The sequence below is a fragment of the Motacilla alba genome, chromosome Z (assembly GCF_015832195.1).
Source record: "Motacilla alba alba isolate MOTALB_02 chromosome Z, Motacilla_alba_V1.0_pri, whole genome shotgun sequence".
Taxonomy (NCBI): Eukaryota; Metazoa; Chordata; class Aves; order Passeriformes; family Motacillidae; genus Motacilla; species Motacilla alba.
In genome coordinates this window covers 74,867,970-74,889,851 of record NC_052046.1, presented here as the reverse complement: position 1 = coordinate 74,889,851, position 21,882 = coordinate 74,867,970, and the positions used below count along the sequence as shown (strand labels likewise).

The window sequence follows — 21,882 nt, the reverse complement described above, 5'->3', positions numbered from 1 at the left end:
AATCATGAAACACACAACACCTATTGTTGTCAATGGGGAGGGACTGCGTCTGTTTCTTTGTGCAACGCTGAACGTTTACAGATGGTCTCACATTATTCATTCCAAAATTTGAAAAGGCTGCTCAATTGAAGAGGAAAAAGAGAGCTGGAGCTCCTCAAATAACTCTCACGTGGCTCTTTTAAATCATTAGCAGGGCTGTGAGCTGTGTCCGTGAAGATTTAAAATGCTGCCAGTTCCTGCAGGCCAGGTTTCTGGGCAGGTGTTTCACACCTGGGACTAAAACAAAAGCAGACCTGAGCCTTCTCACCTGTTGCCAGGATACTTTAGATTCAAACCAATAGTAATTTTATGTGATTTGGCACATTTGTGGCAAGAAGGCAAGATCTAGGAGCTGAAAACTGTGGGCAGTGTCATATTATCACTCCCTGTAGAGAAAGTCTGATAAAATCTGCAAAACTCTGCTCATCCTGGGCAGTGACCAGGGAAAATGTGTGAGTCCAGTTATCAGAAGATGGGGAATATGCTTAATTCTCTGACATATTTTTTTGCTTAGGTTAATTTTCTATGCCGTCGTTTTTATTTTATACCTTTTTTTTTTCTTTCCTCTCCTATGTGGTTAATATCTTGTTCATCACCTCAGCAGTGTCTTAGATGATTTTTCTATAGCAACATTAATTATACCGATGTGGAAATATGAACCATAAATATGATTACGATACTTCTGCTGTCTTTCACAGAAAATCATCTGACAGTGTTAATAAATACAATGTCCACACAGTTACGAACATTACTGAAGGTTCTAAGTCTTGTTGCTGGTTGATAAAAAGTCTGTAGAAGTTAATTTTTTTCCTGTCCTTCCCCTTTACAGTGCAGACTGCTGACAACAGCCACTGCTCGGTGTCTCCTGCTTCTGCTTTTGCCATTGCCACAGCTGCAGCCGGGCACGGGAGCCCGCCAGGTGAGCGGGTGTGCTGTGCAGGCAGGTGACACACAGGTGCTCCAGAGGTGAATGTTCCTCAAGAACAGGCCTCTGTGTTCTCATGAGAGTTGTTCTTAGCTCAGCCTGGTCTAGTGGAAGGTGTCCCTGCCCACAGCAGGGCTGGAACTGGGTGTTTTTAATGCCATTTACAACCCCGTTGGTTGATTTCTTAATATTTCTAATCAAGCCTGTTACTGGAAGATTAATATTTCACATGTACATGATCTGTTAAGCATCCAAATAAGATCTTTCTTGTTTGTTTTTTCTTTTTAATTCACTTACAATTTAAGATTTTATTTTGTAAAATGAGGTTTTCTATGTCCAAAGGTGGTATTCAGATTTACTTATTGTGAGTGTATACTGCATTTTTCTTGGAAAGCAACTACTGACTGAAGGTATTTAGTGCAACACAAAATACTTGATTTAAGTTTTGAATGTGCTGCTTATCTTGCTGTGTACCCTTTGACCTACTAATATCTTCCACTAACAGGGTCCTCTCATAGGTTGTATTGCAGATAAACAACATTTTTTTTTTAAAGTCTACAAAATCAATTTCCCTTTGGCTTGGCAAATCCACAGTTCATTTTGATTATGTGTGACAAAGCACAATCCAGCTGTAAACTCACGCTTGCCTCTTCCCCGCTGGAATGTCAAGAAATTGCTTCGAAGACCCCAGTCTCAAAATCAGACATGAAAATCTGTGTAAGACAGTAAATGGTCCCTGTGGATCTCAGTGGATTTTGTATCCACTGTGTCTAGAGCTCTGCTCATTAACCAGATGGTGGATGAGAAGACATCAGGAGAAAAGAATGTCTGCATGAGCATGGATCACTGCTCCTCCTAGTCTTGTGTCCTTCCCGCGATCTTTAGATTACAAGACAGTGATGCTCAGCGTTAGAAACTTTATCAGAGAGTCATTTAGGCTGGAAAATCTATCCCGGATCATCAGGTCCAGCCTGTGCCTGATCCCCAGGGCTCCGAGTGCCACCTCCAGCTGACAGCTCCAGGGATGGGCACTCCAAACCCCCCTGGGCAGTTCCAAGGCCTGAGCACCCTTTCCATGGGGAAATTCCTGTTGTTCCACCCTGAGGCCGTTCCCTCTCCTCCTGTCCCTGTTCCCTGGGATAAGATTCAAAATCCTTCTTGTGTGTCCCCTCCTGGCAGGAGCTGTGCAGAGCCACAGGGTCCCCCTGAGCTGCCTTTTCTCCACCTGAGCCCCGTGCCAGCTCCCTCAGCCCCTCCTGGGCTCCGTTCCCTTCCCAGCTCCGTTCCCTGGACACGCTCCAGCCCCCCAGGGCCGGCCTGAGCTGAGGGGCCAGAGCTGGACCCAGCTGGAGATGGAGCCTGGGCAGGGCCAGCCTGGGGACAGTCCCTGCCCTGTGCTCCTGACACAGCCAGAGCCTTCCTGGCCACCTGGCCCCCTCCAGCTCTGTCACAGCACCCCAGGGCCTGTCCCAGCTTTCCAGAGGTTTCCTCCACACTGCCAAGGTTTGTGTCACCCATGAACCTGCTGGCAGAGCACTCAGTCCCCTGGCCCAGGTTTTGAACAGGATGGCCCAGCACTACTCCCTGGGGACACTGCTGGACAACAGACACCAGCTGTGTCAGCAGTGTCCCCAGTGTCCCAGCATTGTGCCCACTCTCCTCTCTCAGCACTATCTCCACTGTCCCGACTGTCCCCAGTGGCTCCCCACTGTCCCAGCACTGTCCCAGCACTGTCCCAGCACTGTCCCAGCACTGTCTCCACTGTCTCCAGTGTCCCAGCACTGTCCCCAGTGGCTCAGCACTGTCCCAGCACTGTCCCCAGTGGGTTAGCACTGTCCCAGCACTGTCCCCACTGTCCCAGCACTGTCCCCACTGTCCCAGCACTGTCCCCATTGTGCCCAGTGGGTCAGCACTATAGTCACTGTCCCAGGACTGTCCCCACTGTCCCAGCACTGTCCCCACTGTCCCAGAATTGTCCCCACTGTCCCCAGTGGGTCAGCATTGTCCCCACTGTCTCAGGACTGTCCCCACTGTCTCCATTGTCCCAGCACTGTCTCCACTGTCCCCACTGTCCCAGGATTGTCCCCACTGTGCCCAGCGGGTCAGCATTGTCCCCACTGTCCCAGCACTGTCCCCAGTGGGTCAGGACTGTCCCCACTGTCCCTGGGCCTGGCCAGCAGCCAGTCCTTATCCCAGGGGTGATGCTCCTTTGCAGGCCCTGGGATGCAGTTTTTCCAGGAGGTGCAGTGGGAGTCCAGTGACACATCCACACCTTCCCCTCAGCCACCAGGTAACCCACCTGGTCACAGGAGGAGAGCAGGTTGGAGCTGCCTTTCCTAGACCCCTGCTGGCTGGGTGTGGGGATTTGTGAAGGGGTTTTGAATGAGTTAGAGATGAGACCTGTGAGTTTTTTTAGATGATGTGGTTTATTTTTCTTACCTTTTACATAGACAGGAAGGGTGAGCTCAGCTCACATCTTCCCTACAGGGCTCAGAAAGTCACAAGACTTCTAGTTACAAGACTTTTTAAGGATTTATTGACCAATAAAACACTGCCAACAAGGATATTTATGCTTTTGACCCAGTCCTGAAATATTCTGTCTTATGGACCCATGCTATAGTGTAAGCTGTCTTAGCCTCTGTAACTACTTTTATTTTTTCTATATCTTAAACTCTAAACTTTCCTTTCCTTAGCTCAACGTGTCTCTGCTTTAAACCATAAATCCACATTCTCACTTCTAGCACCTGAGTTTGGGAGCCTTTTCCAAGGTCTCAGATCAAATCCTGGCTTTAATTCTAAGCTGTGGCTTACAGCCCCAAAGTTCTGAGAGCTCCCTGCATTTTTGGATTCCAGCAGCTGGGTCTGGCTCTGTGCTTGTCCTGTATGTGCTGTGTGATCACACTGTCTGGTGAACCTGTCACAAACTTCTGTTTAGCAATTTTTATTTGAATGGTGAATATTCTCTGCCCTTGGAATCAGGCTCTGCATGAAATCACTGACACAATTCGCTTTATGAATTAACCCAATACATTCACAGATTGTTTAGAAAGCAAAGTAAGGATGGAAAAGACTGGGTTTTCCCACTAGGAACTAACTCAATTGAAAAATACTGCTTTTGTACTGTTAAAACCACTGCTTTTCAATATTCATAATACTGAAGTATGAGAGAAAATACAATCTTCAATTATGCAGTCACTAGAAGGAACATCAAAGCTCGGGAATGTTGAGAGGGAAAAACAACATTCCTAACATTTGTAAGTTCTTTTTCATGCTGCTGTTTAAGCGAGCTCTTCATTAAAGGTAGTTCTCCCAAATGATGTAAAAAACCAGAAGGCTGTACAGCAAATTTGACAAGAAAATGTGTGGTTTTAAGTCTCAGAAGATTAAGTTAGAGTTATTCAGTGTCCACATGAAATTAGTAGAAAAAGTGAAGGTTTCAAACCAGACCTTACACCGTGGAATCACCTGTTTTGTAACGGTGCAATTATTCGTGGTAGAGACAGTACTAAACTTGCAGAGTCATGAAGTTCAAATTTGGCTGAACCAAATTTCATTTATTTCCCCTGTGTGTTTTGTCATGATTGTGAGATTTTGTTTTTAAAGAGTGCCTTTCTTTTTCCCAGTGGTTCCTGGTAGTTGTTTGTTTTGTAGGATGGACGTGTCCAGTCAGTGAATCAGTTCTGGGAGTGAATGACATTGGTGGGGTTTTTTGTTTTCTGCTCAGTCATTCCTTGGCTTCCCTGCTGCAGACACTGCGACGTGTGTCATTTACAGTACTCCTACGTGGAACAAGAGTAGAGTGGCAGATGAAATCCAGTGTTGATTAATACCAAGTGATGCACTCGAGGCAAAACAGTCTGATCTTTGCCCCTGAAAGGACTGGCTCAGGACTGAGGATGGGAACAGGGCCTTTCCTGAAATGATCTGGGTGCTCAGCAGGAGCCAGAGAGGTGAAGAATACATCAGGAATTGCATGGAAAGGAACAGGAGAGACTATTATGGTACCACAGTGCAAATGCATAATTTGTACAAATATTGAAGGGTGTGTACAGTGCTGATTGAGGTGAGAGAGTGAGAGCTGGAAAAGTTTGGGAGTTTGAAATCAGGGATGGGGTGAGGTATGAAATTACTTCTGTGCACGTGAAGTTTAGAGAAGAGAGGGCTGGAGAGCTGATGAGAACATTCTGTAAAAGGCTGGATGGGTAAAAGGGAAGGGTAGCAGCAGTGGTGTGGGTAGAGGGTTGGGCTCACTGCTCTAAGAGGTCCTTTCCAACCCTATAAATTCTACAATTCCAAGGTTTTCTGCCTTTTCTGATGCAAGATGTAGGACATCTGATGGTTTTCATGGGGCCAGGTTTCAGAATGAGCAGGAGTTTGTGGCTCTCTGTGCCATCAGTAGAAGCTCAGAGAGGTTCTGCTGAGGGACACTCCAAAGGAAAGACTCACCTGGGTTCCAGAGTAGAAAGCTACCTGCAGGCAGGGGACATTTGAGGTTTCCAGACTGCCAAAGTAGAACAAGACCAGCAGCTGAAATCAGTTGGGTGTTTTGGGCGAATATTAGGAGGTACAAGTCACCTGTGTGTCTTCTGTCCTCACTGCTCCCTGAAGCTTTCTGGCCATTTTGTGCTTCGGTGGTGTTTTAAAAATTTTACGTGTTAGTTTATTTAGTTATTTATTTTAGTTTGGGGATCTTTGGGGTTTACTGCTGATTGTTTTAAGTTTGTTTTCCCGGGGTATGAGGCCTTAGCTCTTCTCCACTCCCCATCTCCCAGTTCTGGCTGGGATGCACTGAGACAAGCTGGGTAACAGAATCACAGCCTGTGCAAGCTCTCTCAGAACCAGCCATGAAGGACATGCAGTTATCTTCTGTGGAGAGTTCTGGCCACAGCATTTCAGCATTGCTGTCCCCATGCAATGATAACTTTATAAAGTGAGAAGTATGCAAAGCCCTGGACAGCTCTGACGCGATGTACATTGGCTTTAACTCTTTTAAGATAAGCAGCTAGGGGAGCACTGCCTGTGGTGGTCCTGAACTGTGAATGAAACCTTCATCTAAATCAGGATGGTTCAGTTTCTCACGCCTTTCAGCAGGTGCTTTTTAACTTACTGATTTTATTGCTATTATTCCCACTTATTTTGCAGTTAACTGCTTTGATGATGTCAACCAAGCTGTGCTACTTTCCCTATTGTTTAATTTATCTGCTTGGTTAAATATTAGTCTCTACCTGTCTTAAAAATATTCTTTCTGTTCTCTTTGAGAAAAGTTGCATTTTAGTTGTTTATTTTAACAGCATGATAAAGATAAAAAGAAACATGAAGAGAAAGTACAGAGAATTAAATAAGGCACCCCATGTGCACAGCTTGGGGCCTGTATGGATGATAATATTCACAGTAGGGATAAATAGAGTAGGTTCTGTCTTTTACATGTCATTTCTCACCCGAGGGGTGGCTCATGGTTAGCTGCAGCTGAAGTGCTCTGTCACCATTAATTGGCTGTTGCACACCTTGTTCTTTTCCCAATTTATAAAAATAGTACAGCAATACTCACAGATTCTAACACAGGAATTGACTTCTCCCTCTGTTTATATACCTCTGTAAAACTGGTTCTTGATTTCTGCTTTAATCAGTGGCAGAATCCACACAGGAGTTCTTTAGATCTGCTCCCATGTCTGCCTTATGATATGGAAAAGTCCCTACAGAAAGGTGAACGTCAGTGGTCTCATCCTACCAGGTATCCTCCTAATCCCTTGTTTTAGCTTTGCCATGAATAGCCCTGGAGCAGAGCTGCAGCTGCAGGGAGCCCCATCTCCTTAGGAGTGAATTCCTCCCCTCTCCAAGTCTGTCACACAGCCAGTGTCAAAACAAGCAGGGAGACTGGAAACGTGGGAGAGGAACCTCCTGCCAAAATACTCACCAATCATCTGTAGTCTTGCCGCAGAAATCCTACAGATGTTACAGCAGTTAAGCAAGAGCGGTGTAATCTACACAGCACCCACACAAACCCTGGCACTAGATAAAACCAATTTAAATGGAGAATTATTTCTTCCACCTGTGGCTTCTGGAACTTGTGAATTTCCCTGGTTTATTTTTGTACAATTCTTTGAGACATGTTTTTGCTTTTTTTTCTCATTCCTTAACTTTTTATTTACATCTGTTCTGCGCAGAATCAGTGCACAGTGCCAGCATTAGTAAGACATCATGCATTGATTTTTGAAGGAAAAACACCTTTTGGTGTTTTTATTTACCAAAACTGCTCTCCCTGCAGGCCCTCATACTTGTTAACACTCACAAGGTATGAAGGTGCTTTCTGTGACTTGAGGAAATTTGATTTTAAAATATCTGAACAGTTCTACGGACGAAGCCAGCTTAGCAAAATAATTCCATTTTTGTCAACAGTTAATAAAGTAAAAAGTACTTGCATAAACATAGGAAACATAGAGATTTCTTCTCTCCTGGAAATGTAATACAACTTGATGAAAAGTTGTTGATTCCAGAACCAGTCATTTTATTTTGAAACGGTTCTACAGAACATGAGCTTCAAGGAGATTGTTCTGACAAAAACTTAAATTCAAGATCTAAACTGACCTAGGGTGTTTTTTTATTTAACATTTGGACCAGATAGGTTAAAAGAGCTTTGAGAATTTGATGTCTTCCTCAGCTCAAGCTGGAGGGTGAAGATCTCCTCACATGGACAGTTAACATTAGACAAGAAGCAAATACTTCCACCCAAAAAGACGAGCTGTTCCACAGTGCACACAGCAGCTTTGTTTCAACAGCTCCATCACACAATTTCAGCTGGTACATTGTATTTCCAGCGTGCCTCAAAGCCGCCTTCCTCCTCCTCCTCCTCCTCCTCCTCCAGCCTGCTGACCACGCTGTGGAGAAGGTCCCATTTCTCACCAGGACAAGGTGACACTGTGGGACAGGCTGGCAGTGGGATGTGAGCTGTGGTTGGCAGGAGGGCCTGGCTTCCTCACTACAAGCGTTTGTTTTTTAAGGCACATGCGAGAGGCAGAGGGTGGAAAAGATGCAGGGAGGAAAAGGGTCTTTGGGGGAATATCTCTGACAAATAATGATCTTCACGTAGGAAAATCTGCCCTGAGCTAGCGAGAAGGACAGATAGGTTTAATCTCTCTAATTTTAGTGATTTAAAGGAGCGGTTAAAATGACAGCTTGAAGCTGCTACACAAAAACGAATTGCATATATATGACCCCTTTCAATTAACTGACTGCACACATCTCTGGTGCTAAATTACCTTTGGCTTGAGTTACTTACCTCCTCCTCTTTTCACAAAGAAGAAACCTTAATCTAAATTGCCCTCAGTTTTAGGCTAGAAAAACTGATCTGGCTGTTGACTAGAGCATTTCTTGGCATCCTCTGCTTTGGCATAGCTCTCGCATTCTGCCTGCAGAAGCGACCAGACCTTTCCAGCTTCAGCAGATTTTCACTGAAGCCACTGCAAAACCCGCTCTGTTCATTTGCTGCAGGTGCTAAATGCCAGTGGCATCATCCTTCAGAGCAATGCAGTGCACCTGGGCGCTCCAAAGTGCCTGCTGGGGCTGCTGCCATGTGCTCCCACTGCCTGTTCTGCCCTTGGGACAAGGCCTTCATTACAGACTGTGCCTTCTGGGCTGATGGAGCTGCCTTCGTGCCACTGCCCAGGGAGGGACAGAGTTCCCTTCTGAATCTAAAACTTTGTAAAAGAAGGTAGTTACAGGCTACATTTCACTGATTTTTAGTGCATTAGTTACGTGCATAACCTGTGCATCAGCGAAAGAAGAGGTGTACAAAGGGAAGTGTGTAATCCTTTTGTATGGTAGAAGTCTGATTTATTTTGAGCTGGCTGTTACTCTATTCTTGGTCACTGCCTGAGGTGAAACATTATAGGCCCTATCATTACTTTCTGGGATGTAGAGCTGCCAAATCTCGATTTTGGAGCAGCTGAGTGTGGTTGAAGATAAGCAGTGTGGAAATACTTCTGTGGAAGTGTCAAATTCAGTAGCCACTGGAATGAGCATGGGAAGTTCTCCTCTCTCAGAGGTGCTGTAGGAGTTTGTCAGCTGTAACATAACCCAACTGTAACAGCAACAGCAAATAGAAACGGACCTTTGTAAATTACAGCTGTGGTTTCCAGAATGACAAATCTCTAGAAAGCCATATAAGCGCTGAGGTTGAGCCAGATGAGTCCTGTGAGCTCTCAGGCTGACACACTTTAGCCCTGCTTGATTGCTCTCACAATATTAAGTGGGATGGAAATTAGCTGGAAGTAGTAATTCACGTTTCATAAAGATCCAGAGTGGGTCTTCTGTGGGTCTTTCCCTTCTGATAAATCAGGCACGGCTTGATTAAGGCTGTTTGTTTCAAAACATCAAAATTACCATGAGAAAGTTTCACCAAAGTTTTCGGGGAGGGCTGCTTGGCTTATTTTGGGTTGTGACCAGCGGAGCTGTTCTGCAGTCATTTGAACAACTTGCCAGCTCCCAGTGCGACAATATTTTTGTTTTGTTTGTTCTGGCAGAGGCACTAATTGGAGTAATGGAACGACAGAGCTCGTGCCAAGCGATGGCAGGGAGCTCAGGCCTCGTGTGTGTGTGTGTGTGTGTTGGGAGGGGACACGGTGGCTGCTCCTGCTGCTGCCAGGTGCACTCAGCCTTCAGCTCGGTGATGTGACTTGGAGGGGCAGCACAACGTGGGCAGACGCTCCCAGGGGGATCCTGCTGGCCCCTGAGATGGAAAACTGTGTACAAACACACTTGATGCTTTAAACAGATGCAGGATTTCCTTGGCTGCCACTGTCTTGCACACACAGACACACGTATAATTCTGCTTTCAAGGGTATCAGCTGTCCTGTTCGGGGAGAATTTCCCTGACTCTGAGCACAGGAATAATAAAGTGGCATTACACCATCACGTTTCCTGAGATGGAGATTCTGGTGCACGCAGCTGAGTTAGTATGGGATTTGGCAAAGATTAGAATTAAGCAAGGCTTTTAAGGGAAATATTTGCTTTCTTTTTTCCATTGTGAGAGGACAGGCTGAGAGAGATTTCCTTGCTGTGTTACGTGGAAGGCAGGCAAACAATATCTGATGTGATTTCGAGCTGGATTCTACATTGTGAGGCTGGCTGGGTAATCCAGTCCTCTGCTGTGCTAAATGCCTCAAATTGCATCAGTGGCTACATGCTGACCTTTGGAAAGGTATATATTTCTCCCTGAATTTGTCTAAAAGTATCCATGTCTGAAGCAAAGCTGGAAAATGTGTGTCATTTGGTAGTTGATCCTCAGTGTGGTGCCACAAACAGTGCTGGTTAAAACAGTAATTCTGCACTCCAGTAATAATCTGGGCTATAACAGCTCAGTCCTCTACTGGGAAAGCTTTGTGGAACTTCCTCCTTCTGACTCCAGACATGAAAGAAAACAATTTTGATGGTGATATCCCAAGTAAAAATTTAGATAAGGCTTCCTAAGCAGTTGGGGGAAGACTGCAATTTTATCTGTTCTTCCTCAGGTCGTGGTGAAACTCCAGGTTTGAGTCTAGTGGCTGTCAGAGAGACAGGGGGCCATCAAATCGTGTCCTGTTTATCAACCCTGCTTGTGTTCTGACTCTCCCAGTGCCACCTTTCTGTCAGGGATTTAACATGTTTAATTCCCAGAAAATAAAGATGTAGGATCTGTTAACCTTCCCTGGTGCTTCACACAGGACAACCAAGTCCTTTTCCTTGTCATTTTTGAGTAACTAATGGCTCTAGGCAGGAACTGGGGAAGTGAGCACTTGTTCCCTCTTGGGAGCACATTTTAATGAGTTTCCCAGACCCATTTCTGCAGATTCACAGAGGTCTGAGAGGCACTGAGGCCTGCACACTGAACTTCCTTGAAGTTCCCATCTCATTTAAAAAACTCCGCGTGGGAAATGCTCACTGAGTTACTCCACAGCTCTCCACTGAAAATGGTTGTGTGACAAAAAAATGTCAGTTTAGCCCCGAGGAGTGTCCCTTTCTGAGGCTGCAGGGTTGTCACGAGCTGCCCAGGGGCTGTCACCAAAGCAGAGTGACCAGGGCTGTGCCTGATGTGGGGTCTCTGAGGGGTTGGGGTCATCGGGGCTGTCCACGCCCTGGCAGGGATTAAATGGGATCCCTGTTCCAGGCTGCTCGTTCACAAATTTTAACAAAAATTTTTGCTTTGCAATTTTGGATAACTGGCCTAAACAGTTAAGTTTTACTTGCAGTTTGCTTAGACAATGGCTCGAAAATTAAAGTTTTGCTTCAAGTGACCCCTGCTCTGGGAATTAAGAAATAGAAGAAAATGGTGATTTTTTTCCCCCTTCCAGTTTAGCAGAAATTTAGGATGTTCTGCTTTGGCCTATGTATTCCTAATTTTGAGTTCATATCTTACTCTTTTGGAGGAGCTGGCTACTCAGGAAATAAGTATTTTCCCTGGACATTTCCTGAGTTACAGAGCTGTGAAACATTTGTTTCCTGACCTACTGGAGTAAGCCCTGAGCAGCTGCAGTGGTGTGGGGAGAGAAGTTTGGGGAGGATTTTTGTGCCTTTTTTCTTTAATTTCATTCCCCCTGCACCCAAGTGTTGCATGCATAATTAATATTAGTTTAAGCTTCCATTATGATCCAGTCCTAAATGGTCTGAAAGCTGCTTGTGAGATGGACATGTTGTTCAGAGATTTTTTTTTTTTTGGTGAGTGGTGTGCATCCTGCCAGCTTTTGTTTTTCATGACAGTCAACTCTCTGTTCACAGATGGTCTGAAAAATGATACATTTGGCTCCTTGCAATTATCGCCTCCTTTCCATTTAACCTTTATTCCTATTGACATTATAAAAATATGAATAATCTCACCAACTACTTCCTTCAACTTCAATGAATTAAAGGTAACAATTCCAAAAGCCATTTTATGTGATTTTCCCTTTTTATCTGTAAATTGCCAGAACCTGTGTTTTAACTTTTTCTTTGTGGTACTGAGCACTTTAAGCATCTGAAAGCTTCCTTTGAATAGTTCTTGAAAAGACTGTGAGCATTATGCAATAAATATCTGCTGTACTCCTCTTCATACTGAGGATAGAGCAAGTTAAAAGTGTAGATGAAGTGTCATAAAGGAATTCAAGAGCTAGGGATCATTTGAGATGCAGAAAAGCATCAACAGGTAAAAATTGCTTATCTCCTCCCAGAAAGATGAGAGATGCAGAAGGAGCACAGACAAATGTATGAATTCAAAGAAATATCAGCTGCAGTGTAGCCATTCTTGTCACTGTTCATAGCAGATAACTCAAACATTATGGCAGTGAAAAAAAGAAGTCTAAGGTGTACTAAAGATTTGCCAATGTAATTGCTAAGGGCTGCTCAGAAAGGCTCCTTTTCTTTGTCACTTGTTCCTTACAGTTTTTTATGTAAGTCGTAGGGGGGAAAAAAAAAAAAGTGCTGTCACATTGCACATTTTCCATGGTATTTAGAAACCTGAGAGCACAATTGGCAGCCACAGCCTTTGAAATTCAGGATCTGCTCCTTCCTACAGATACATCTATAATCAAAGGCACAAGATTTGGGTGGTTTTGTCTGAGGCTCCACCAGGAAAATTGTGGTAGCGACTTGGCACACACAAACACTTCTTGTGTGCTAAAAATGTGATTTTGAAGAAGTGTACAAGTGGTTTTGGTTGTGACATTAACCCCTGGTTGTCTCTCTTTGCTGGTACTGAAAGAAGAAAAGGACAGCATGTTCTTGTATTGCTGCAGATTTTAGCTTAGCCAAATACAGTGGATTTTTCTATTTTACTTTAAGATGAGTTACTGATTGTTAGTAATGAATTTTGTAATTCATAACAGCAAGTATGTTTTCAGTCTTTAGCAATTTTTTAAATACGTTTTTTTCAAGAGTGAGGTTGATGTGCTCTCCTGAGAGAATATTTCTATTAAAAAAACCCAGAAATCTCAAGAGTGTGTGCTAATTATAGCTATAGCAGCAACCCTGTTTTTAAGGACTTCTGAAGGACAAATCTTCAAATTTGAATATTTCTATGAGCTTAAAGGAATATTTTCATTCTTTCTGGTAGTCATGTTTTAAGCATATAATCTCAAAGATTATAGTAATTCTCAGAGCAACCTTAGTGTTATAATGAGGAGATAAAATACATTCTTGATCTTGAAGGTATTCTTTAGCCACTTACCTTTTTCTCCCAACCATTAAACTGAAATTATTTTGCCAGGCTGATGTATTTTTAGACTTCTGGATTTAATCCAAGGTTCTACATAATCTTGACACGACTGCTTTATCTCAATGCTGTATTCTTTAAATTTCTCTGATCAGAAAAAAGCCTTTCTAAATCAAGGGTCATTTAAAAATAGTTTACCAACCTTTCCCTTAAATATTTTGCAGAAATTAAACGCAGTCACTAGGTCTCTATCTGTGTTACACTCTTGTACATCAGCTGGTCCATGTGAATCCCTGGGATTTACCTTACTAAAACCATAATCCCTTGACTTGATTTGATAGTTAGATTGTATGTGTGGCAGAGGCTTTAGGCAGAAGAATCAAATACAGACTTGGAATTATTTCTGACGTGGGTGGCTGCAGCAGGGATTTTCAGGGGCATATTTCTTAGAACAAAATGATTTCATATGTTCCAAGGACCAGTGAAAGTGAAATTAAATGCCTGAAATGCGTTGGACTCTGGATTGCTCCTGGTTCCTAACAGCCAGCTCTGATGCTGAATTAGTTTGTAACCCTTTGTGGAACAAACTCAAAGGCTGGCATAGTGAATGATTAAATGTTCCTCTCTTACGAACAGAAGACTGCTGCTAACTGTTACAGTTTGTGCTCTCAAGCCTCAGATTGTTCATATAAAACCCCACAGAATGGTTAAGGTTGGGAAAGAAGTCTAAGATCATTTGATAATAATTGAAAAAAAAAAAAAAAAAGGACTGTATTATTGAGCGAATATGCTGTATTTTACAGAGAATGGGATCTCATCACCTTCATCCTTCTTTTCACCACAGCTCAAATGGTTTCCTTTTCCACCTCTGCCCTTCTTCAGCTGGTTAATGTATGACAGCCCAATATCATAAATTAAAAAATGGAGGAGGGCAGGATTGCTGGCAGTTTATATTTTTTACAAACACTAAAATACTCGTTTTCTCACGTGTTTCTGTGCAAATGTATGATTCCCATTCACTTGCTTGAGAACGTGTGACCAACAAGGATGGGAATCTACCAACACTCATCCAAACTTTTTTAGGATGCGGAGGTTAGAAAAATATAATCCTTCTTGGGGGGCTTCTTGTGCATTGGGAAGCCTTTTCTTTTGTGCTGCATATGTTGGAGAGGCTTTTTCAGTTCTAACCTGTGGATGAAATGTGCTGTGCCCCAAGCCTGGGGTTTTTGGTATTTGTTCTTTAGGGGGGTCAGGAGGCAGCACTGGTGTTTGCTGAGTGTCAGGATTCAAGCCAGGCTGAGTGGTGAAGCTGGCCTACAATTCTGGGGTGTATCTGATGGATATTACCAGATGGATATCAGATTATATCATTTATTATTTTGATAACAGCTGATGGATATTATCTGATGGATATTGTTGATTAGTTGCCATGTGCCTGGTGGGCCCTGAATGTTCTCCTTCCACATCCCTGGGACTCTCTGGGGTTTGCTGGGGGCTCCCCAAAGTCTGGAGTGTGATTTTCTCCCGTTGCTGGGTGCTAACACACCTTCAGGGTGAGACTCCAGGGTGGTTCATTGAAACTGGCACATCAAATCAGCCTCTGAAATGAAGTTTTTTGCTGGGAAAGACACCGGAAGCCTCATGACTGTGAGCACCTTGCACCAGTTCTTGTGAACAGATTTCTCTTCGTGTAGATAAACCCTTAAAAGTGGATATTATTATTATGCCATCAAAACTTTGGACAAGTTAATTACTATGGTCAGGAATCATGTGCTGTTGTATTAATCTCAGGCTAATCTTAGAATGGTTTGGTTTGGAAGGAACCCTAATGACATCTTGTTCCAGCCCCCTGCCATGGGCAGGGACACCTGTTGGATACAGAAATGTTGTAAGTGGAGTGAGAGGTTTTGACATCTTAACTGAAATAGAAAAGAAAATGTGCATGTTTAATTTCTTTAAACTACATGGTGCAGAATTTACCATGATAAAACATTTCCTCTGGGGTGAGGTGGATTTTAAAGGCATAATTTATCTCTCTATCCAGCACATACTTTTAAAAATCTTTTGTAACAGTGGAAGCTATAAAACCCTTAGCTTTTTGATAAGGTGCTTAATGTGGAGATTTATGTCTATTCAGCACCTATATTTTTAATCTTTGGCAATAGAGGAAGCTATAAAAACACCAGTTTTTTATTGAAGTGCACAAAAGAAAATATGTGAGGGTGAGACTGGATTTTTTGCATAACACAATCTAAAGACAAGTACATGAACAGAGTAATTAAATAATATTGAAAGAAGTAATTCAGTGAAACTAGCGATGCTGTCAGGTTAACTTTGTGTTTGACAGCCTGTGGTAAAAGTTCTGTATCACCATTATGTGAAGATACTATTTGTGGCACCACTGCATATTAATTTCTACAGATAATGGTGAAAAACATTACTTGAAAGTAGCACTCACTGAGGCAGCTGCCCACTTAGATGATTAATAATTAGAAATACTGCTGGCATTTCTAATGTGGAAAGATTGCTTCCTCAGGAGAGGAACAGATATTTACCATGGGGTGTTTCAGGTTTTTTCACCATCGGGTCTGGATGTGAAATCCTAATCCTAATTAAATTATTTGTTATTGCCAGTGTGCACATCAGGATTTGTAGAGGTGTGGAGGGAGCTGGGGAGCTCAGCCTGGAGGTTTTGGGGGGACCTGGCTCTGCACAAGTCCCTGACAGGAGGGGCCAGCTGTGCTCAGCTCAGTTCCTCTCTCACACAGAAAAATGGAGATCTCCATTTACTGGTTCAGCACTTCAACATGAAGTGCAGAGAATGTGGATCTGGGTGAACGTGTGGCTCATTCTTTGCAGCGAGCTAATTACTGCTTAAAAATCGATGAAATTCTGAGGGCCATACAGGTTTGCTGAAGTGATCTCTGGAGGTTTTAATTTTTTTCCTTGCCTCTTTTTTTTTTCTTTTTTTTTTTTTTTTTGTAGCTCACTGAAAACTGTCTCTGTAGGATTCTCTCTCTTTTCCTCCCAGCTTACTGGAGTTCTTTTCCTTAATGTTACCTTGGTAAAGACTTCTCTGCTTTAATATATAATTTTCATTGTGACTTTCATTGCTGCAATTAAGTGGCTAATTGAACAGTTTGTAATGTCTGTTCCTAATTGCTTCTGCAATAGGTTAACTGTGAAAGGCATAGAAAATTAACATACAAAATGTTGCCCGTGTTACCTTTTGCTGAAAAAAGCCTCAGAGATTTTCTTTATGGGCAATGAAAAAACCTTCAAAATGCTTCAATATTAAACTGTCTTTGATATTGAATTTTAGATGCCATCTACAGTGTAATGTGCTATAGTTTAAAAATGCCCATGAAGTGTAAGTGTAGATAGAAAATACATTTGGGGTTGAGGTCTAACCTGCAGTAAAAGATGTGAGACTGCAGTTAAACACTTCCTGTCTTGCTTATGTTGCCAAAAATACAGAGCAGCAATTTGGACTTTCTGGATTGTCTGTTGTAAGAATAGAGCAAAACTAATACAAGCCTCCAGAAAACCCTCCAATAGGTTTATCACAGAAGAAATAGAAGTTTAATCTGCCTGTGCTATTTATAATGCAACATGGGCTTTTGAGCAGCTTTTATGCCAAAAAAATAGAAAAGTACAGGTCAAATGGGAGGGAGTTCCCAGCTGTTCCTGGACTGGGCACTGAGTGGAATGGAGAGCAGCACAGTGCAAGAGCCAATCTGACAAAAACTAAGGAAAATGGCAAATCTGACAAAAACTAAGGAAAATGCAAGCTTCTCAAGTCTATCTTCAGAGTTATCATTTTAAAAAAGACACGCAGGGACTTAGTGTAGCAATTTCATTACTATTAAAATATTAATATAATCATCATTTTAGCATAGGGATTTTTTTTTCTATAAAGCTACAGCAGAATGAAAAGAGAAGCAGTAGTACGAATGTAGGGATAAAGTTTCTTGTTTATTATTAAAAGTATTTCTTTATAAGTAAATATTGCTGAAAAAAAAAAGAAAGAAAAAAAAAAAAGAAAAAAAAAAAGAAAGAAGATGTCCATAACAGATGAGTAGGGAAATGCTGCATCTGGAAAATCTTAGTTTTCAGGCAGCTGGGTCTATACATATGTTTTCCATATATCTTCCCATTTTCTTGTCATTTCAGTGGTAAAAAACCCCAAATCACTTATTTGAAGTGTTGAGTAATAGAGCCTGTACAATACTGCTCTTGAGAAGGAATTTTTCTTACACTGACCTTTTCCTACTCTGTGTTTAAACTGTTCTCCTCCCCTTTTTCCTTACTAGTTCTGAAATTTACCCGTTTCCCTTTTCTAAATCATACTGACTTTTCAAGTCTGTTTGATTACAGGCCTAGCTGTGGTCTGGTCCTTTTCCTTGCTGTAAATACTGAAAAAAACCCCTCAAAACTCTTCCTTGTTTTCCGGGTATTTTTATTCACTTTATTTCTTGATACACTTTTATTTCTCCCATGCTGAAGGGAGACCTTGAAATTTAATTGCAGTTTACATTCACCTTTCTAAAGCTGAGTGCTGATGCAGGAGGTGTCTGTGTTGTGGTGGGCCAGGCTGCCTTGCACTGATGCTGCAGAATTTCTTTGGTCCAGACGTTCACATTTCCCCGTCCGGCGAGCGCCTTTCCTTTCATTCCGCAGAAATACCCTGTAAGCCTCCAGTTTACCCAAGCCACCTCTGTAGTATTTTAATTTTTATTTGTTTTAAATCCTCCCCATGCCGTTGACTGCAGCGTGGGTTTGTTTGTGTGCAGGGTTCAACAACTCGGAGCGCACGTGCGACAAGGAGTTCATCATCCGCCGGGCCGCCACCAACCGCGTCCTCAACGTCCTGCGCCACTGGGTCTCCAAACACTCACAGGTACCCCCTCAAACCCACAGGGGTACACGTCTCATGCTGCTCCTGCCACGGGCAGCCCCGCCCAGCTGCTCTGCCTGTGGTAAACAACTCTTGTTTTCATGCAGAAGTTTACTCATTTATTTATTTGCGCTGAATCGCGCGCGGGAAATCACATCCGCGGGTCTGGTCCGTGACGGCAAAATGGTGTTGGCAGGGGAGGGAGGGCAAGAAACCTGAGTGGTTTGGGCAGTATCAGAGATAAAATACCCTTTAGGCTGTCAGGTGGGAAATGTGCTGGGAGATTTTGACATGGATGCAGAGGAGTATTGAAAATAGGGGAGGGGAGGGAAAGGGGAGGGAAGGGAAAAGAGAAAGAAAGAAAGAAAGGAGAGAAAGAGAAGTGAGAAAGAAAGGAGAGAAAACAAAGAGAGGAAAGAAAGGAAGAAAGAAAAAAAGAAAGGAAGAAAGAGAAAAAAAGAAGGAAGGAAGGAAGGAAGTGTCGGAAGGAAGGAAGGAAGGAAGGAAGGAAGTGTCGGAAGGAAGTGTCAGAAGGAAGTGTCGGAAGGAAGGAAGGAAGGAAGTGTCGGAAGGAAGTGTCGGAAGGAAGTGTCGGAAGGAAGGAAGGAAGGAAGGAAGGAAGGAAGGAAGGAAGGAAGGAAGGAAGGAAGGAAGGAAGGAAGGAAGGAAGAAAAGGAAGGAAAAGAAAGAAAAGGAAGGAAGGCTGAGAGATTTTTGTACACCTTGTGCAGATGGTGCTTCATGGCTCTTACAGACTGCTTTGTCACTTCAGGCTGCTAATAAAGGATACTTAATCTCAAAAGCTAACTGCAGCAATGTCAAGCTCTCTTATGTGAAATCAATTCCCTTTTTCCCATATAAAGGGTTTAATTTTAGTAGAGGCTAAGTTTGCTAGAGAATTAACTCAGTAAGAGGTGTAAGTGGGAAAATTGGTTTGTTTGGAAAGCTGAACAGCCCAGAAGAGATTACTACAATCTATCTTGGTATCACGGGAGTGATTAATCATTTCAAGTTACTGGGAGCAGCCTGTGTACACCAAGTTTTGACTCCCTGTTAAATTAAAGTCAGATTCAAGCACATATTGAGCTGTAGCAGAAGTGGCAGCAGACTTTTATTACAGTTTTGTGTTACTCTAGGTGCTTATTGCGTTCCAGTTCATATTAAATGTCTTCTATGACTTGAGCTGATCCTCTATGCTAATTAAAATTTATGTGATTGTAGAAACTTTTACCTACAGTAGGCAATGTCTACAAGTAGTTTCACTGAATTCTTTTGCAGTTGTTTTTGCATCATGTTTACAATTGGTATTGTAAAAATACCAATAAAAATAAGAAGAGGACAAAGATAATGAGTAATAGTTCATGGTGCATTTTCAAAGTGGAAGCTGTTACCTGCACTCCCTGGTCTCTCACTGCCATTTATTTTTTCCATGGCAAGAAGTGTCAGATTTTAATTCTTTAGCTCTTCTAGTCCATTGTTCTTTCAATATAGCAAATAATTCAAAATGCAAGGGCTTTGGCATAGAAAGTAAGAAATGCTGCAGCAGCAGAGCATATAATCAGATTTTTGTGTTGTTTACTTGTGAGAATAGGGAGGGAGAAAGGACAGGCCTAAGCAAACCAGAAAATTCTGACTGACTAGTTGCTGCCAAAAAATATGGGACAGGACTACTTTAAGGAGGACTACTGAAGAATTACTGTCTGGCCAAACAATGGGAAATATTGGCAGTAAAGATGTAGAGTCCTCAGAGAGCAGTAGCTCCAAGCTTATTTTACAGTAACAACACAAACTGAGCAGATCCTGAGCCACCAGTGTCTGGTGAGGGAATCCTGATTCAATTTCCAAAATGACAAAGCAAGGTAAGCATTGAAATTCTTTAAGAACAACAGACCTGCTAAAAACTTTTTTTTACATTTTAAGGTTTTTGCATTGCTCTCTGGATACTTTGCAACCTTGGTTGAGATATCCTTTATCTTCATGAGCAGCTAAGAGCAGGTGTGATTCTCAAAAGAAAGGCCAGATTTTACTCTTAAAAAAACCCACAAAACCCCAAAAAGCAAACAAACAAACAAAACCCCCCAAAAACCCCGCAAAAAATGAAACCGAAATCCCCAAAAAAACCCTGAAAACCCCAAAAAACCCAGCTTACACAAGAAGTGAAAATAAGTGAAAATAAGTGAAAATAAGTGAAAATAAGTGAAAATAAGTAGATGTTTGCAAAGACAAATGTGCAATTTTGATAGTTTTCCCTCTACCTGGCTTTGAATTTGGTTTTGGTGCAAAAACTCCCAACCCCAAATGAGAAACTTCTCTGTGTGCAGAGACTGTTCTCCTTGCAGTGTCCTGAGATCTTTGTGATCATCAGCAGCCCACACCTCGACAGAAGCTGACCAACCTCACGCCCTCCCTTTTGGTAAAATGCCATTTCCTCATCACTGGCTGCAAAGAGAATCAGAGTCTATGGCTGTGTAAAGTGTGTCCTTGCTTCTCTGTCAGCTGCGAGATGGTGCTGCAGACCTGCTGTAGTGCTGCAGCTCCTGACCAGCTCTGCAGCACAGCCTTGGTGCTTCTGACTCACCAGGACTCAAACTGCTGTCCTGGTGCCTTGGGCACTGGTGCAGGACTCACACACAGCCATCTGCTCCAGGGATCTGGCATGCATCACCCTGCTTCACTGTTCCCTACCCTCCCTGCCTCCCTCTGGAGCCCTTGGGCTGGCTCAGCCCGCTGCTCTCCTGCCTGTAGGAGCATGGGTCAGGGTTAGTGCATGAGCCAGGGATGCAGGAGCTAGCCAAACAAATGGTTCAGGGCCTTCTGTGCTCTAGAAAATCCTTGGCTGGGGTTTGGAAGGTCTTTGCTGGGCTATGGAATCAATTGGCTTCCACTGCCTTGCAGCTGTGTCAAAACTACACTTGGGGAGGGTTTAGCATTGCTCTATTTTTTTTTTTTTAAATTTATCTAAGCATGGACAGCATTTAATGTAGAATTGTCTGTGAGAAGAAAACAGAATCATTAAAATTAATGAATCAGCCTATTCATTGAGGACGGGCTTTCATAAAGTGGTTTTGTTGTCTTGAAATCATTCTTAACAATTCTTTGAAAAGAATTAATTGTTCTTAAAACTTGGGTCATGCACTATAGAAGCCTCACTTAAATTTCACAGTAAATGTACAAATGGTAGTGCCAGATCTGCAGCTCTTTGTGGAGGGCACAGGGAGCTAATGAATGTCCTGAGGAGCTGTCAAGGCACAGATAAAATTTTGGGAACAAGCCATCCCCAGGTGAGGTGACACATACTTCCCCGTTTTTACCACCCAGAGCAAGAGCAGCCAAACCTGTGCTGCTCATCATCCAAAACCAGCAGTGTGAAAGGTACCTTTAGGTATTCCAGATGGTTTTGTTTACATTCTTGTTCTTTTTATTCCATACCCCTCCTCCTTTTTTTTTTTTTTTTTTATTCAGACACCTGCAAGCCACCAAAGCTTTCTTTTTGCCCTAAATAACAGCAGAGTGCTGGTGTTTACATTTTGGTTTTGAAATGTGACTGAGAGGAGCAGAGCAGAATTCTCCTGTTGCAGACAATGAACACACAAGTGCTGAGGCAGAGGATCACGGGGAGCAGGAGCCTTGCTGGGGACAGAAAGGGCTCACGAGGATAAAACTCCCACTGGCTCCTGCAGAGGTGGGAAAATAGGAAGGAAAAAGGGGGCCAGGGGCAGAAAGTCTCAGTGTGAGTTTCATTTTCCAAGTGAGGTCTTGCAGCCTTGTTTTATTTAGCAGTGCTTCCTTTTATCTAAACACTTGTGCTGCAAAGCAAAGCTCCTTCTGCTCCTGTGGCAAGCAGACTCAAGTGGGGCTTGTCCA

General features: G+C 42.9%; 1 protein-coding gene across 6 annotated transcripts in view; it reads left to right on the top strand.

Annotated features, from left to right (window-relative positions):
• The window catches only part of RASGRF2 (Ras protein specific guanine nucleotide releasing factor 2), a 132,053-nt gene that overhangs the window by 82,893 nt on the left and 27,278 nt on the right, over positions 1-21,882 (top strand). For all 6 annotated transcript variants that reach the window (XM_038123817.1, XM_038123814.1, XM_038123813.1 and 3 more), the window contains exons 17-18: positions 869-958; positions 17,915-18,021. In XM_038123817.1, the coding sequence (XP_037979745.1) occupies positions 869-958; positions 17,915-18,021 (197 nt within the window). The remainder of the gene's footprint in view (positions 1-868; positions 959-17,914; positions 18,022-21,882) is intronic.